The 17,999-nt window shown below is 40.0% G+C and overlaps 2 protein-coding genes across 2 annotated transcripts; one reads left to right on the plus strand and one right to left on the minus strand.

Annotated features, from left to right (window-relative positions):
• LOC109231464 lies at positions 4,747-6,473 on the minus strand. Its single transcript, XM_019397126.1, has 3 exons — positions 6,443-6,473; positions 5,523-6,163; positions 4,747-5,445 (listed from the first exon to the last, which is right to left on the minus strand). The coding sequence occupies exons 1-3, from the start codon at positions 6,471-6,473 to the stop codon at positions 4,747-4,749; spliced, it is 1,371 nt and encodes a 456-aa protein (XP_019252671.1).
• On the plus strand, positions 12,037-16,408 carry LOC109230850 (cystathionine gamma-synthase 1, chloroplastic-like). Its single transcript, XM_019396305.1, has 11 exons — positions 12,037-12,595; positions 12,709-12,812; positions 13,080-13,153; positions 13,268-13,436; positions 13,683-13,742; positions 13,833-14,036; positions 14,127-14,213; positions 14,420-14,527; positions 15,495-15,590; positions 15,688-15,806; positions 16,100-16,408. Exons 1-11 carry the CDS (start codon positions 12,133-12,135, stop codon positions 16,221-16,223), a joined length of 1,608 nt encoding a protein of 535 aa, XP_019251850.1. The 5' UTR covers positions 12,037-12,132; the 3' UTR covers positions 16,224-16,408.

Raw genomic sequence — 17,999 nt, forward strand, 5'->3', positions numbered from 1 at the left:
CGAGGAAGCAGAAGGCATATCTCAGCGACGCACTAGTAATCTCTATCCTTTTAAATAAAATTCAAATTAAACTTGTTTTGGTGGATCCAGGTAGCTCAGCGAACATAATCAGATCAAGGTTCGTAGAGCAACTCGGCCTACAAGATCAGATTGTACCTGCATCCCGGGTATAAATTAACATGTTAAGCGAAACAACAAAGGGAGAAATTATCTTGACACTAAACGTAGCCGGGACCATACAGGACACCAAATTCCATGTCATCGAAGGGAACATGAGATATAACGCACTCCTCGGGAGACCATGGATACACAACATGAGGGCAGTGCCTTCGACTCTTCACCAGGTGATGAAATTCCCAACAGAGCAAGGAGTGAAAATAGTCTACGGAGAGCAACATGCTGCGAAAGAGATGTTTGCAATCGAGGAAGTGGTGCTGATTTAAGAGCCCTTAACCTCGAAGAAATTGAGCACCAAAGGTAAGAAAGTGGCTAAATATCAATCACAGCCCCCAGCCTCGACGGAGTCGAAACGATAGGTAATCGAAGACGAAGAGGACTTCCTTACTCCTCGAACCTTTATCATTCCCAAAGAATCCGATGCAACCAAGTCAACCATCGAGGAACTAGAGCAGGTCATACTTATCGAATATCTGCCCGAGAGAAAGGTATACCTGGGAACGGGATTAACCCCCAAACTCAGGAAAAAACTCATTCAATTTCTTATTGATAATATGGATTGCTTTGCTTGGTCCCATTTAGATATGACAGGGATTCCACCGAAAATCACCACGCATCGACTAAGCATTGATTCCAGATTCAAACCGATGAAGCAAAAGAGGAGGCCTCAGTCCGAGGTAAAACATGCCTTCATAAAAGACGAGGTGACCAAACTTCTTAAAATAGGATCCATTCGACAGGTAAAGTACCCCGAGTGGCTAGCCAACGTAGTTGCAAATCCTAAAAAAGGAAACAAGCTTAGAATGTGTGTAGACTATAAGGACTTGAACAAAGCATGTCCGAAAGATTCTTTTCCATTGCCAAACGTCGATCGAATGATCGATGCCACGGCTGGCCACGAGACCCTAACTTTTCTTGATGCCTACTCCGGGTACAATCAAATTCAGATGAACCTGGAGGACCAGGAAAAGACTTCATTTATAACTAACTTTGGAACTTATTGTTACAACGTCATGCCCTTCGAGCTTAAAAATGCTGGAGCTACATACCAACGCTTAGTTAACAAAATATTCGAAGAACAGATAGGTAAAACAATGGAAGTCTATATTGATGATATGTTGGTTAGGTCCCTGCGCGCAGAGGACCATTTAGCTCATTTGCAGGAAACATTCAAAATCTTGAGGAAATACAACATGAAGCTTAACCTAGAGAAGTGTACCTTCAGAGTCGGCTCGGGTAAATTGCTCGTCTTCATGGTGTCAAATTGTGGTATCGAGATTAACCCCGATAAAATCAAGGCCATCGAAGGTATCAAAGTCTTGGATAGTGTGAAAGTCGTGCAAAGGTTAACGGGTCAAATAGCTGCTTCGGGTCGGTTCATTTCGAGGTCATCATATCGAAGTCACCATTTCTTTTCCTTGCTCAAAAAGAAAAAAGGATTTTGCATAGACCCCGGAATGCCAACGAGCCCTGGAGGAACTTAAGTGATACCTATCGAGTCCTCCTTTGCTTCATACCCCGAAGGTAGACGAAAAGCTTTACCTATATTTGGCGGTGTCAGAGATGGCGGTAAGTGGGGTACAAGTTCGAGAAGATCAAGGTACGTAATTTCCTGTTTATTACGTGAGCCGAACTCTAGGAGATGCTGAAATAAGGTACCCTCACTTAGAAAAATTAGCACTTGCATGTATAAGTGCATCTCGAAAGCTAAATCCACACTTTCAATGTCATCCTATATGTGTATTAACCACTTACCCTCTTTGAAATTTTTGCATAAGCCTGAGCTACCGGGCCGATTGGCCAAATGGGCCATCGAGCTTAGCGGTTATGATATCGAATACCAACCCTGAACAACCATCAAGTCTCAGATCCTAGCTGACTTCGTGGCCGATTTCACGCCGGCCCTCATACCCGAAGTGGAGAAAGAACTCCTGCTAAGTTCGGGTACAACAATGGGGGTATGGATCCTTTTCACAGACGGTGCCTCGAATGTGAAGGGGCCCGGGCTTGGCATTGTCTTGAAGCCACCCACGGCTGATACCATTAGACAATCTATTAAAACTTCTAGACTGACTAACAATGAGGCCGAGTATGAGGCCATGATTGCAGGTCTCGAGCTAGCTAAAAGCTTGGGAGCGGAGGTCGTCGAGAACAAGTGCGATTCTCTATTGGTGGTAAACCAAGTAAATAAAAGTTTTGAGGTTCGAGAGGATAGAATGCAGCGATACTTGGACAGGTAACTTTGCACCGCTTCAAGGAGGGGACTCTGAATCATGTGCCTCGAGAACAAAATAGCGATGCTGATGCACTTGCTAACCTGGGATCCTCCGTCGAAGAAGATGATATCGTCCCGGGGACTGTCATCAAATTATCGAAGTCTGTGGTTGAAGAGTGTCATGCCGAGATAAACTCAATGAGTTTAACGTGGGACTGGAGGAATAAGTATATCGACTACCTGAAGGATGGAAAACTCCCATCGGATCATAAAGAATCAAGGGCCCTACGAACCAAAGCTGCTAGGTTTGCATTAGATAAAGATGGAACATTGTACAGAAGAACGTTCGATGGGCCATTAGCGGTATGTTTAGGGCGGGGAGATACCGATTATGTTCTTCGAGAAATCCACGAAGGCACTTGTGGCTCCGGCGCCGAGTCTTTGGTTCGCAAAATTATCAGAGCAGGTTACTACTGGGATAGCATGGAAAAAGATACCAAGGAATTTGTCAAAAAATGTGATTTGCAGCGATGATCCATCAGCCCGGAGAACAACTCCACTCGGTCTTATCTCCGTGGCCTTTCATGAAATGGGGAATGGACCGTTCCGAGTCCTCGGAGTGGGCGGCAAAGGATCTTACAAACTTAACACAATGGAAGGCGAACAACTGCCAAACAATTGGAACGTATCATTACTCAAACGATACTACTGCTAAGGTATGGTTTTATCCCTTTTGTCCATTTGAGTTTAAAACTAACTCATTGTAGATTTTCGATCGAAGCTATCGAAGACGCCCTCTTCGCACGAAGGCCTTAGGTTTTAAAGCATACGTTGCACTCTTTTTCCCTTAGATCGGATTTTGTCCCAAATGGGTTTTACCGGCAAGGTTTTTAATGAGGCAACAATTATATGCTACCTAAGGAGGACTCAACAGTATCAAAGGCTTCTTTTCAATCAACCACGAATACTGGGGGGCATCACCCTCGGAGGCCACATTTTCGAGGAAAATACTTCACGCCTGAGAGGGCCTCGATAGGAAATCTTTGTAATGGGCCAAATGGTCAGATGAACCATGTCCATATAGAATAATCGAGCCTCGACGGCAACATGTACGCATGTATCAATTATTTGAAGAAGCTTCCTATTTATATCAAAAACATTTTGTGTCTCAAAGAAGTCTACTATTATACGAGCTCAACACTTATAATCCTACGGGAAATGACTCAAGAGCCAAAGCATAAAAGCACCCTCGAATACTCGGGACTGTCATCGAGAATCAATACATCTGAGTTACCAAAAAAACTTGGACTCATAAGACCTCAAAGAGGCATCCCCTCGAAACAAAGGCCAAGGCCAATATACTCGGGGACTAACTTTTCAAACAAGTTCGAAAAGTTATCAGGAAACAAGTCCAAGTGACATACCCAAAGGCTACAGCCATATTAAAGACTACGGTCACGTAAAAAGGCTGCGGCCTAAATGATGCGGCTTAGAGACATCTGACTTCCGCTATAAATCAAAGTCCTTCAAACACTTTGTTAAAACCGGTTAAATCAGGCTACCCTCGGCAAAAGCAAAATATAATGGGCTTCGATAAATTTAGCCCTCGAATAATTTAAGGGCTTAGATAACATCAGCCTTCGATAAAACCTCAAAAAGTATTCGATTATCAGTACACAAACAAGGTCCCGATACGGCGAACCTCCGAAAAACCCAATGGGTACAAAAACAAATGCTAAGGCATAATTAAAATTTTCACCAAGTCATTTAGCCGAAAAGAGGAAAAAATTATATAGCCATCCTAGAGGCCGGGTTGACCCGATCTAAAAGAGCCTAAGGGCCGATCTAAAAGCCTAAGGGCCGAAATACATAGAGTTCGAGATCTTGCTCTCAACCCCACTAGGACTCAAGAGTCCTGAATCTCGAGCTCATATCAAATCAAATTTAGTTTAAGGATTAACAAAACCTTAAAGGGGTATTATTTTGATCAATAAAAACCTAAGGGTTTATTATGTTCTGAGCCCAATCCAGTACTCAAAATGATCATTTGAACTATACCATCAAAATATTACACAAATGAGAACAAATTGAAACTCAAAGGTTCTTTATATTTCACAGAGGATGTCTTACAAATGGTGCATTTACAACGCCCACAAGGGGCCCTTACAAAAAAAAAACCTAATCTATTACGGGGTTACGTCCCCGGAAGCAGCTTCCTCGGGGACTGTATCCTCGGAGGTCATATTTTCGAGAGCCTCCTCCTCCTCGGAAACATCTTCCTCACCTTCTCCGCCCTCAGAGCCACTCATGGCATCTTCATCATCTGAAGAGACGAGAAACCTGGCATCAGTCTCCTACGCATTCGCTTCGGCTATCTCCCCAGTGAGGTCGAACCCTCGGGCATGTATTTCTTCGAGAGTCTCCCTCCGGGCTTGCCACTTGGTCAATTCATTGATCCGTCTTCCCCGGTCGGAGGCCTCCCTCGGCTCCTCTTGAACAGCTGCGACATCTCTTAAGTACACGGCAATGGTCTTTTTAGCCGTGACATTCGTCTTCTCCACCTCAGCCTTAGATTGTGCAGCTTCAGCCCGGGCTCCAGAAAAATCTGCCTCTAACTCCTCGATTTTCTTGGCCTGGGCTAGACCCTTCACTTTAATACCTCGGAGTTGAGTTTCGGCCGAGGTCAGTTGGACTGTAACAACTTCCTTATCGGCAGCGAGCTGATCCATGTTCTTCTTCCACCTATGACAATCAACTTTAACTTGATCAACCGCGCCCCGAAGCTGCCCAATCATCTCCAAATTTTGCTGCAGCTGAGATATCAAAGTGTTAGCCTCCGAAGTAGAGCCAAGAAGACCGTACCCTGTTAATATCATAGTTACTTGCTCGTCTAGTTCGGTCTCTTTTTTCTGGGCTTTGGCCAATTCAGCCCGGAGATCCCTAAGCTCTTCTTCCTTTTGGTTACAAAGGAGCCTCAGGGCCTTCTCTTCACCCGAAACTTTCTTAAGCTCGGCCTCACATTGGCTCAGCTCGGCCCTAAACTTGGCGATGGTCTATACATGAAGTGAAGATATGTTAGTCAAAGGGAAGGAAAGAAAGAAAAATTACAGCAATGAAAGTTAATATTTACCTGAGAAAGGAGACGTTGAGCCTCTTCAAAGATGGTGGAAGCATCGTTAAGGTCGGTGGTATCTTCAATCCCAGCATAGAAACCATGAAAGAGATCTTCCTCGAGGACCTTGCTTGGATCGGGCATACACAGAGCGTTAGCATCTTCGATTGCCTCCTCGGAATAAGATGGTAGAGAAAGGGAGTGACCTGTTGTCATGGCCCCGAGCTCTTCACTCAGGGCGTTCTGATTGGCTTCGAGAGTTTCCACATTCTCACCTTCGGGTATACCTGTTGAAGGCGGAGGAACGATCTCAATCTCCGGGGACACGGGGGCCTTGCCCAAATCCTTCTTTGGGGTTCCCTCACCAAGGGATGAGGTCTCTTGTCCGGAGGGCTTTGTGGTCTCGATGGGTTTCCTGGTTCGAAGCACTAACATCGACTCTCCACCATCATTCTCCTCATCATCTAGGGAATCGTGGGTCGAATCTGCGTCCACATGAGCAAATCTTTTCTGTAGCCTACGGGCAGGTGTTTTCTTGTCTTGAGGATCTTCAGGCTTCGAAACCCTCTTTCTTTTGTTGTCCTTCCCCAATTTCGGAACCGAAGACTTGAACCCTTCCTCGGGCGAGGCCAACCTCATTTCGGATACATCTCCGATGCCTGCATGTATGAATGCGAATAAGTTGACGCCACAAGCAAATGAAAAATACTAGAAACTTAGGAAAAGAATCTACCATGATGTTTGGCCTCCCACTTGCCCTTCAATAATTCACACCATTTGCGCTCATCATAGGAGGAGGTAGCAGCTAATTTTCGGACCCAATCCTCGAGGACGAGGACCGCGTGAGATGCCTACCCAGCAGCTACAGAAAAGGTGCAGGCATTGTGAGATATGAAAGCTGAATATGAATAAATACTGGGAAGAAGAACTCAACTTACGATTAAAGTTCCATCTCTCCGTGAACGTCATTTTATCCCTGGGGATGACGTCCGAAGTCCTTACTCTGACGAACCGGCTCATCTAGCCTCGATCTTTGGTTTTATCATTACTGGCAAAAAGGGCTTTTGTTGTTCGACGTTGCAGCTTGATAAGCCCTCGAAATAGCTGGGGCCGATACAATCGAATCAGGTGGTTGAGAGTGAACTCCAACCCCTCGGCCTTCTCGGAAAAGTAGCGCAGCATGATCACAATGCGCCAAAAGGAGGGGTGAATCTGGCCGAGGGTGACTTCGTATATTTTGCAGAAGTCGATCACTACTGGATCAAGGGGACCCAGTGTGAAGGGATAAGTATAAACACTAAAAAACCCCTCCACGTGGGTGGTGATGCTTTCCTCGGGGCTCGGGATCTGAACCAAGACCTCGTCGCCCCAGCCGCAGTCCCTCTTCATCGCTTCGAGGTTCTTCTCCGATATCAGACTAATATATCTAGATACATGCTCGCATCGGCCCGGGACATCGGGGGGATTTTCTATATTGAGATCCTTCTTAATTACGCAAGGGCCGGGGGTGATTTCTCCAAAAGTCGGAGGCACCACCGGTTCGGCCGGCTGAGAGGTAGAAGAAGTCGACGCTTTATCCTTTTTGGAAGTTTTAGCCATGATTTCAAGCTACAAGATACAGATTGTGTTGGGAATGTGGTGTTTTTAAAAAAGCCTGGCGTTTTCCGGCACTTAAAGGAGGCGGTGGAAACAGGTAAGTAGAGAAAGAGATGAAGAAGGGAAAGATATAATAAAAGAGTAAAGTTCTTTACTCTAAGGAATAGCCTCATATTGATAAGATCCACGACGATTCGGTGACTCTAGTGGCCGACCAATACTGGCATGCATTCAATGTTTTGGGGAAGTGAACTGACGGGACGTTTCAGTCGCTTCGAGCGCCTACATCACGGGAATGACGTCATCACTAAAGACTTCGGGAAAATCGAGGTTTAAACCGTTTCTCATCATCTTATTCTAAGAAACGCGGGGACTATTTGTATATGATCGAAATCGTATGCCTCCGATTTATAGGCTCGAGGTTCCGCCCTAGGCTCGAGTTCGGTCGAGGTCGAGTTCGAAACCGATGGACCAGACTCGAGCTCGAAGACAGAGTGTAATGCCCAGATAGGAGTTCGAGGAATACCGAGGCGAAATGTGCTCGACCCCGAAATAGTATCGTTATGGGTTTGTAACAGAATGAGCTTGTTCCTGCCACGTCCCCAAGATCTTGGCGCAAATCCCGAAATATGATTGTACGATTCCGTACTAAGCGGTTAGACAGCTGCATCAGGAATATTTCTTACTGTAAATAGAAATATTCCATATTTAGGATTCCCCTATTATATAAAGGGAGACCCAATCATTTTTAGAGGGGATAATCACCGAGAAAAGAATATACTCTCTACTTTTTGCTTACTGTTCATCAGCATTGTCCTTTAGCTCTACTACTCTTGCTTTACTTGTCTTACTTTATTGCTCTTAGCCCGTCTTGAGGTTATCATCTCGAGGTCACTACTGTCAAGTAATATTGGTTTGATTCACTTATCTTTGTCACTTCTACTTCATATTTCTTGATTATTAATTGGTATTGAACTAAATCGCATATCTTTAAAATCACAAATCAAATTTAATTGTTACTCGTATTTTCGAGGTAAACACCTTTAACCAAACACCCTAAAGTTGAATACTGGTTATTCCTACATATATTTGTTACATGAAGGTGTAAGACGCAAGAAAAAGTAGATCACATTTTCTCTACACAAAAATTTGGAGAAAGAACAAAGACAGAAGAGGACACATTGGCTTATTTTATTCTCCATTAAAATAAACACATAGATCCATCTTTTAAAGGTAAAAAAAAGCAAAAGGTATTTCGCTAGGGCCACCTTATTCAATGAATGTAAAATTTAAAAAATTTATAAATATTACTCTCTCTTTTCAATTTAGATGATATAGTTTGACTTGACACAAAGTTTAAAGAAGAAAAAAAAAAAAAGAAGACTTTTGAAACATATGGTTCTAAAAGTTTAAGGGCAAAAGCTTTTGTGGGGCCATGATATTTGTGGCTATAAAAGTTTCTCAATAAGAGTAAAGTAGGTAAAATGAAAAGTTCAAAGTTGAATTGTTTCTAAATATAAAAATGTGTCATTCTTTTTGGAACAGCAATGTGTCATTTGAATTGAAACGAAGAGAATATTAAATAATTTATTTGAGTTATATGATAAAAGTTTAATAATTTTTTAAATTATCAAATATTAATTAAAAATAGACAGCAAAGTAGGGAATGATGTTGCTAAGCATGAAAACAATCTACATAATTTTGAAAGCTCAGGACGTCGTACAAAACGAAGTTGCGTATTCTAGACAGGTCAACTATAAAAAAAATAGTGACAAACCAAATTTGTAGCTAAATAGTAAAAATCTGTCGCTAATTACATATTATCAAAAAAAATTCTATTTGTTTTGAGATGAGTTTATTTTTAACACAATGAATTAACAACGAGCTTCTTTCTGCAATAAATAAAATTTCAGATTGTATCGGGTTAAGTTCTTGGAAACGTAAAGTGAAAATTCACAATTAACTTCAAAATTTTAAATAATAGTCTATCTAAGATTTGTGAAAACTTCAGTGTTTACATATCAGGGGCATTTGCATCTATACCCGCTTTTTGTGTCACGTTTTAACTTGTGCCCGCTTTGCAAAAAAAATTGCAAGCATACCCACTTTTTCGCATAACTTCAGCATACGGGGCTAAAGTAGCAAAGACAATCACGCAAAACTTCAGCATTCTAGTAGACGGGCCTGAAGTTCAGCTCTAGAGCTGAAGTTGTTGTTTTGTAACTGGCGAACTTCAGCTCTAGAGCTGAAGTTTTTGTTTTTATAACTGGCGAACTTCAGCTCTAGAGCTGAAGTTTTTGTTTTTATAACTGGCGAACTTCAGCTCTAGAGCTGAAGTTTTTGTTTTGTAACTGGGGAACTTCAGCTCTTTTTGTTTTATTAACTGGGGAACTTCAGCTCTAGAGCTGAAGTTTTTGTTTTTGTAACTGGCGAACTTCAGTTCTAGAGCTGAAGCACCACAATTAGCAGTGATTTTTGAAGAAAAATAGTGTACATCTTCTCAGCTCAAACACGAATAAACATACAAAAACTCCAAAATTTTACCGCTCATCCTACTGGTAACTTAAACTTTTTCCTAAGACTAATTTGCTGTAAATTTGGAGCAGAAGTACAACTGCCGAACTGTTCAATTAAAAAAAAATTGACCTTATAACTAAAGCAGCGTTGCTTCTGGAGATAAATACTAGTTTGTTTTGTAACTTGAAGAAGAAAACGAAGGAGGAGAAGGAGGAGGAGAAAGGGGGCTGAAGTTATTTAAAAAGTGGGTACAAGTTAAAAGTTTAAAAAAAAAAATGGATATAGGTTAAATGGGGGCGACCAAATAGGGCGCCCCGTACAATTTTTACCCTTTTGTGATGCTTGAAAGAGTACAGTTTATGTAGGGAAAGAAAAAGAAGTAGTCCTAAATATTAGGTCTTCTAACAAAAAAATTTAGGTATCGTGAAAATAAATAAATAAGACTTAAAATAATTCTAAGTAATAGCTAAAACTCAATTTAGCAATCCAATAACTTTGCTACAACCGTCCAAATTAATAAGTGAAATTTTCAAATAATCCCAAGTAATAATTAGCCCGATGTCTTTTAGAGTCTTAAATTGTACTCAAATAAGGAAAGAATATAAGCAACATCTTGAGTCCTAAATGTAGGAAATAATCAATGCCCAAAATTTTAGGAAAATAACTTAAATTATAGTTTTGTCCAAAGTAAAATTTATTTTTAAAGGGTAAAAAAGGCGAACGATATTTCGCTAAGGGCCTTCGTGCTTTTAATATAGTATAGATAGATATAGAGATATGAAAGGAATTTTTTAAATTGATTTTAACGTTCTAAATAGTAAGAAAGATTTAATAACCAAAATTTTACTTAATTTTTGATTCCTAAATAGTAAGAAAATAATTTAAAGTACAATTTTGTCCAATGTGAAATCTATTTTTAAGGGTAAAAAAGGCGAACGACATTTCGCTAAGGTCCTTCGTGCTTTTAATATAGTTAGATAGATTGGGAATAAAGGAAGAGGGAGGGGATACGAAGAAGAAGAGAACGGGGGATATGGATCGGCTAGTGGGTTAAATTAGGGGTGGGTTAATTGGATCGGGTATTTAAAATGGGGATTGAGCTTTTTGTTCTTGAGCTGCCACATGTTCTCCCGTTAAAATTAAGGGTAATTTTGAACTAAAGTATAACGGTAGGGGTTCAAATGCATTGATTGTATAACGGATGATAAATTTAAACAATTCTCGATAGTAGAGGAATATATTTGACCCTTTCTGTTTATTTTATTTTGTTTATCACTTATAGAAAGGCAATTTGGTTAGATGTTGTATACCAAACATTTAAACAGTTCCTTTTTCTTTTCTCATCTTTATCTATTAATGTCCGCATCACTGAGTCCATTTAGGCAGGGCCTTTTCCTTGCCATTTTCTCCACCAACCACTTTAAGAATTCGGAAATGCCCAAAAAAGAGAGCAAGAAGTGAAACAACATTAGTGATACTGATAGAAATAGCAACCAACAAGGTTCTAGTAGAGCGGTAAGTACTCTGGGTATAAAGTAGCCTTTATTAAGGAGTACTTTATCCCCCAATATGGAACTTTTCGGTGCGAATCCAAATTTAATTGTATTCCAATGTGAGTACCGAATACCGTGTTAAAAACTAAAAAAAAGAATACTGATTGGCTACAAACTGGACAGAACAAAGTAGCAACATAAATGGCTACATTGATCTGTTAGTTTCCACTAGCTACTCCAGGGTAGGCATCAACGGGTTGTATATATTGTGATTTTCCTTTAAAGTAGAACACAAAAGGGGCCCAACCTCTGGCAGACTGATTGACAAGTGTACATTTTATTGAAGTTCTAGCAACTTCTTTCTCTTGCTAATTTAATTACTTAATGAAAATTCAGAATGATGTGATTTCAATAATCCCTCCTTTTATTTTCTTATGCATCTCAATAGCAAAAGGGCAGTCGCAGAGTCGGGAAAGGGCCGTAACTTAAGGAGAGTGACGACAACTTATCCTAATGTAAATATTAATGCTGATTCAACGGCTTGAACATGTAACTTATAAGTCACATCGTTGCATCTTAATCACAATTGAAAATTTCTTATATTTTCTTCAAAAGTTGAAAAGAAAAGAAAAGAAAAGAAAAGAAAAGACCTTAAGTTGAATGCTAAAAGAAGTACAAGTACCAAAAGCACACAGTACAATACCTACATGCTCCCCGTATTGGACCAAGCTCAGGGTTGACGTCAGTCTATCTATACTGATGTGTGTCCACGTAGGCAACAAAATCCGAACTTCTGTTAACCACAAGAACCCAACCAGAGGTGAACATTAACCATGGTTCAATTCTAAAGTTGTGGACCAGCTTGCAGAAGACGACAAACCTAACCCGCGTGTTCACAGATTCCTTTTATCATAAGTTCAGAGGACGCAAATTCTTTGAACTAAAATTTCCGTCTTCTCTGTTTCATTTTCATTTTTTTTCCAGAGATTGCAGGCCTTCGCCGTCAAATCATCGGAACCCTATGGCGGTCTCAAGCTGTGCTAGGGCTTTTCCATCCTTTGAATGTCGTTCGGATGCCGAATTCTCTGGCGGTATTCCCCGCCACGACATTCCTAACTCCGGCAAGGCCAGCATTTTGAGTCACGGATCGTCCATTCACGGTCTGTCTTCTCTTATTTATAGGTTTCCTCCGAACTTTGTTAGGCAGTTGAGCATTAAGGCTCGGAGGAACTGCAGCAACATCGGTGTGGCTCAAGTTGTGGCGGCTTCGTGGTCTAACAATAACTCTTCTCCTGATTTCACTCCGGTGGCTAAGGCCGTCGATGCCGCCGCCATTGCTCCTGTTGATACCTCGGTAGTTAACGAGGACATGGCGCTGGTGGAAAATGAGACTTGTAATGATCAAAATGTACAGTTTGACAGTTTGCCAAGTGTGAAATACGCTTCGTTTTTGAATTCTGATGGGAGTGTCGCTATTCATGCCGGTATATTTCCTAACCTGCCACCTTTAGCTAGTCAATTTTCTGAAATTTTGATTTCTTATGAATGTTTATATATTGCTGAGTGAATTCCGAGGCCTCATTTGTTTTTCTTTCAGGTGAAAGGTTGGGACGTGGCATTGTTACGGATGCAATTACTACCCCAGTAGTTAACACATCTGCTTATTTCTTCAACAAGACTTCTGAGCTCATTGATTTTAAGGTATTTGCTATTGTTACATTTGGATATGGCCATTGAGTAAGTGCTTTCTTATGGTGTATGAGCTACAATGTAGATATGCTGAAGATCCTAACTCAAAGGCTAATACATAACAATATTAGGGGAAGCTAGGTGATTTGCCCATCCGTTGTCTCGATGGATTATCATATGGTGCTTGTATAGTTTCACTGAATTGGAAAGAGCATGCAAAGTACTTCCTTTAGGTTTATCTATATTGTTGTTTTTGATTTCTCTGATATAACTTGTCAGGAGAAAAGACGTGCAAGTTTTGAATATGGGCGCTATGGGAATCCAACTACTGTTGTTTTAGAGGAGAAGATAAGGCGAGTTTGGTTTTTGGTTATGATGTTTTTCTGTATATTCTTTTTTGTTTCTCCACTTGTGTTTTGTGGTAGGTGCTTATGAGATAATGTGTTACTTATTTGTTTTTGCAACAGCGCACTGGAGGGTGCTGAATCAACCTTGTTAATGGCATCTGGAATGTGCGCCAGTACTGTAATGCTGTTGGCGTTGGTTCCTGCTGGAGGCCATATTATTACAACCACAGACTGCTATAGGAAGACCCGGATCTTTATTGAAACTATACTTCCTAAAATGGGGATTACGGTAACTGCACCAATCCTAGTTTTTCAGATAGCTGATGTTTCTAGTTTGCATATCTCAAGATATTACGGGTTTGCTCTGTTAATGAAAGTGAATGATAATGAATTTTGATTTTGATGGTGATAAAACGCATTGATAATTTCTTCTGGCTAGAGCTTTTCTTGTTTGTTATTCAGTCAAAGGAAATAAAATGATACCAAGGTGTTTTCTTAGTTGTTATAACTTCTCATTCCTTTATTCATTTCACAGGCCACGGTCATTGACCCAGCCGATGTCGGAGCTCTGGAGTTGGCTCTAAATCAGAAGAAAGTCAGTTTGCTACTGTTAGTTTATATGTTTTGAACTAATAATGACAGAATAATGAAGAGACTTCTCAACTCTCTACTTTGTTCCATGCAGGTGAATCTTTTCTTTACCGAGTCTCCAACAAATCCATTCCTCAGATGTGTAGACATTGAGCTGGTTTCAAAGCTTTGTCATGAAAAAGGAGCCTTGGTTTGCATAGATGGGACTTTTGCAACTCCTCTTAATCAAAAGGCCCTTGCCCTTGGGGCTGACCTCGTTCTGCACTCTGCAACAAAATTCCTTGGTGGGCATAATGATGTATGGTAACCATAACTGGTGTATTGGCAATTCAAACAATTATGCTCCTACTAAAGGTAATCGAACTGACAGGCTATTTTATTTATGCAGGTTCTCGCAGGTTGCATTAGTGGTCCTGTAAAGTTAGTTTCAGAAATACGTAACCTGCATCACATCCTGGGTGGTGCTCTCAATCCGGTTAGTTGTCTTTGATGTTTTGCTTGACTATGTTTTCTCGAGTTCTATGCATTATGATAGCTCAATTTTGGTGAAGTGAATACTTTTTCTTTTAAAAGTAAGATGGACTCTTAAAAAATCATGGAATTTGGGCTGATTTTGGAGACATTTGTTTTGTAGTTTGAGCTTGTATTTGTCAAATCTAATTTAATCCTTGCATGTATCAGAATGCCGCATATCTAATTATCCGAGGCATGAAGACGCTGCATCTTCGTGTACAGCAACAAAACTCAACTGCATTGAGGATGGCCGAGATTTTAGAGGCTCATCCCAAGGTAGTTTCAGCTTGCAATAATTTTTACTGGCATGATTACAAATCACATCTGAGGCAAAGCAGTAGCCAAACTAATTGTATGGAGTTTCTGTATTTACTAGAGAAATGAAGAGGTTCAGCTTACTGTGTTATAATTGAAAAGGCTTATGGTAAGCCTATTACCTGCAGCATGGTCTAGATATTGGTAATTTCTACTGGTTTAGACGTTAAAGCATGCGGAAAATAATCAAGACATGGAAGCAACAAGGCAACAGTCTCTTGTTTTCTCCCATGTAGTGATTAATTTTCTCTAGGCCATATAAGCTGGACAGTTCTTTCTGACCCTTCTTATGCACCTTGAGAATGTGCTTCTGACGTCAGAAAGATGTAACTATACTGTGTTCTTTCTTTAATTCTTTGGTTAATATGGATAAAGATGTCGCGTCCTTGTTGGGTCAGAAAGATGTTACTATTATTCTTTTGATTCTTTGATAAATAAATTTAAAATGTTGCATCCATTTTTGCAACTTTAGCAAGATTTATTATCCTTTCCCTAAAAAAAAAAAAAAATATGTGCACCCAGTGGAACAGTAGACGAGTGCTTAAGCTGGTCCGAACACCACAGTCATAAAGAAAAAAGTTGATACGCGAAAGAAAAGGGGAAGATAAAAAAGTATACAGATAGTGCTGGTCAGTGGTTGGTCATTGAATCTCTCCCTTCCTGCTCCTATACTGTTCTCAGATTTCTGCTTGGCTACAAATTGGATATCTTTTATTCTTCTTATATTCATTATCCATCCTTAGACATCTGGTAATGAATATCTACTATACTGTTTGCTGGTTTTTTGGATTACAGAAACAATGATGCACTATGCTTCTTGCTTTTCTTCTTGTAGTTAAATAGAATTCATTAGCCTTGAATTTTCTATCACATTGTGATCTTTTTTGCTGTTGCAACTTCTATCATATCTAAGGAAAATGAATTGCAGGTGAGACATGTCTATTATCCAGGCCTGCAAAGTCATCCAGAACATCACATTGCAAAGAAACAAATGACAGGTTTTGGTGGTGTGGTCAGTTTTGAGGTCTGTATCCTACTAATCTATTACCTTTAGATGGCAACCATGTTCTTCTCAAGTCCTGTATTCTGGATTGTTCATGATAAAGTCTATTAATAATTAGGTTGACGGAGACCTGCTGACTACCGCAAAATTTGTGGATGCTCTAAAAATTCCGTATATTGCTCCGTCATTTGGAGGTTGTGAGAGCATTGTGGACCAACCAGCAATAATGTCTTACTGGTATGTTGATATTTTATTCTGTGGTTGTCTGTGTTGCATTTTCCCTTTCCTGGTACTGTTCTTGAATATGTTTAGTGAGACTTTGGAATTAGTGACATTCAAGAATTGATACACCTAAAGGTCCATCATGTGATAATTAGGGTGTTTTATCTTACCTGCCATGTAGTATTCGATATACCGGGGAAAGCAAGCTAAAGTAGAACCAAAACAGAGTAGTTATATTACAGCAAACAGTCCTTCAATATGAGACTTTCATAAAATGTGTATAACGTGCTCTTTCACATGAAAAACAGGGATCTTAGCCAGTCAGATAGAGCCAAGTATGGCATCATGGACAATTTGGTTAGGTTCAGCTTTGGTGTGGAAGATTTTGATGACTTGAAAGCTGATATTCTTCAGGCTTTGGACTCAGTATAGGCTGTCTCTCCTGCAACGCAGTTCGCTTTTCTTTTGCTTTCCTTCTACTCCTCTAGCTTTTATTCTTTGAACTTCTGTGTCATCTCTTATTGTTGAGTTATTCAGACAATCCTGAAAGTGTAATGAAAGGATCATCAAACATGTGATCAATCAATTTGATGTGTTCTATTGTTTTTTATTTGTGTCATTTGGGTTCTTGATTCTCCAGTGTTTGCTGTAGTACTAGCAAGGAGGAAAACGATCATATTTGCCAACCATAGATGAACTGATCCGATTAACCAACCAAAGTTGGCTTAGTCATTATGAAACACATGTTTACGTACTTGTCTTAGCAATACGCGAAAACCATTAAGCTGATTTTTGGAATTAATTTCTCAAATAAATAAATAAGGAAAGGTCTCTATTTAGCCTAGCTTTGAAAATTTTAGACTATACCTTCTTGACGCTTGGATGTTGGAAGTTGAAGCTTGCTGAAATTCGAAGAAGTGTTTGATGCTAGGTGGTTTAAAGTTTAAACAAGACATTATGAAAGAAGATACCAGGCGCTAAGTGTTTCCTTTGCACATTATAATCTGCCGTAAGTTAATGAAGCAAAGGTCAATTTGTTTCGAAATTCGAAAGATCTACGGCCCAGGAATCTAAACTGTATGGGTTCAAATTTGGACGACCACAACCATCGAAAAAAACGACAGAAGATGAGGTCTTCATAGCTCGACGCCCTGCAAAGGGCGACAGACAACAAACAGAGGACGCTCGACGCCCTGCGAAGGGCGACAGACAACAAACAGAGGACGTATGGCTTTTGCATTAGTGTAGGCCCCATAGGGGCATTAGAAATATACTCGCGAATATTCCCTATGGTATATTTTCTAGGATTCAGAAGGGGGTTGCCCCTTATATATAGTGGGAAAAACACTTTGTTGAGAGAATTCTTTTTTTTGGGGGGGGGGGGGGGGGACTCCTTTTCAGCTAAGAATCCTAATTGTAACTCCTTTTTCGAGAGAAAAGATTGGCATTCTCAATGTGTAATCACTGACTTTCTTAAAGTCAACAAATATTTCCCATTGTTTTTATCGTTTATACCTTTGGTTCTAGAATTCATTATACTTACTAAGATTTACCCCTTCATTCTCTTTGATTGATTTGTTCAAAAAGGTTCCAATATCTTTTGAATCAAACATAAACAAGCTCAAGAAATTTAGATAAAAGATAGTAATTAACATATGTGGTTGCCCACAATTCGAATCTCCCCGGGTAAAGCCGGCCTCAAATCAAAGTAAACCAGCAAAGCTTAACGAGATCGTTGACCCAAATTTATTCAAGCACTAAAGTAGCGTAGGTGTTTCAAAACTTCAAGTCAACTCATTTAAAGGATTGTGTCAGCTTGAATTAAAACTACTTCTCCAAATTAAACCACTGTAAGAAAATTTAAATATTAAAATAAAATTTGAAAAGGCGATATATATAGTCCATATCAGAGTCTTAAGGTTTCTGTTCAATTATGGAGCTACACAATAGTGTACTTACATAAGTTAGGAAAGATAAGAAATGGATTTTTTTTTTTTTTGAAGTTAGGTGAGTTGGATTATGACTCACTATTCAAACCATTTTGATTGAACAAACTTTGTACTACTAATTAGATTATGACCTATACACTATTTTCGTTTTACTTATAGCAATAATTTTAACTCCAGCAATTTTTTTGACACTCCTCGATCGGTGTGACAGGACAAATGTGATAAATGAATGATGTCGATCGTAAAAATAATAGCAGAA

Source organism: Nicotiana attenuata, chromosome 8 (genome assembly GCF_001879085.1).
Source record: "Nicotiana attenuata strain UT chromosome 8, NIATTr2, whole genome shotgun sequence".
Classification (NCBI taxonomy): Eukaryota; Viridiplantae; Streptophyta; class Magnoliopsida; order Solanales; family Solanaceae; genus Nicotiana; species Nicotiana attenuata.

What these genes read in the sequence shown, in the direction of transcription:
- LOC109231464 (XM_019397126.1), bottom strand. Translation starts at nt 6,473, where the DNA reads ATGACGTTCACGGAGAGATGGAACTTTAATC. An exon ending in GGAGAGATGGAACTTTAATC is followed by an intron (nt 6,164 to 6,442) that starts GTAAGTTGAGTT and finishes TCATACATGCAG; the next exon opens with GCATCGGAGATGTATCCGAA. An exon ending in CTCAACGTCTCCTTTCTCAG is followed by an intron (nt 5,446 to 5,522) that starts GTAAATATTAAC and finishes CTTCATGTATAG; the next exon opens with ACCATCGCCAAGTTTAGGGC.
- LOC109230850 (XM_019396305.1), top strand. Translation starts at nt 12,133, where the DNA reads ATGGCGGTCTCAAGCTGTGCTAGGGCTTTTCCATCCTTTGAATGTCGT. An exon ending in TGGGTGGTGCTCTCAATCCG is followed by an intron (nt 14,214 to 14,419) that starts GTTAGTTGTCTT and finishes TGCATGTATCAG; the next exon opens with AATGCCGCATATCTAATTAT. An exon ending in CCAGCAATAATGTCTTACTG is followed by an intron (nt 15,807 to 16,099) that starts GTATGTTGATAT and finishes CATGAAAAACAG; the next exon opens with GGATCTTAGCCAGTCAGATA.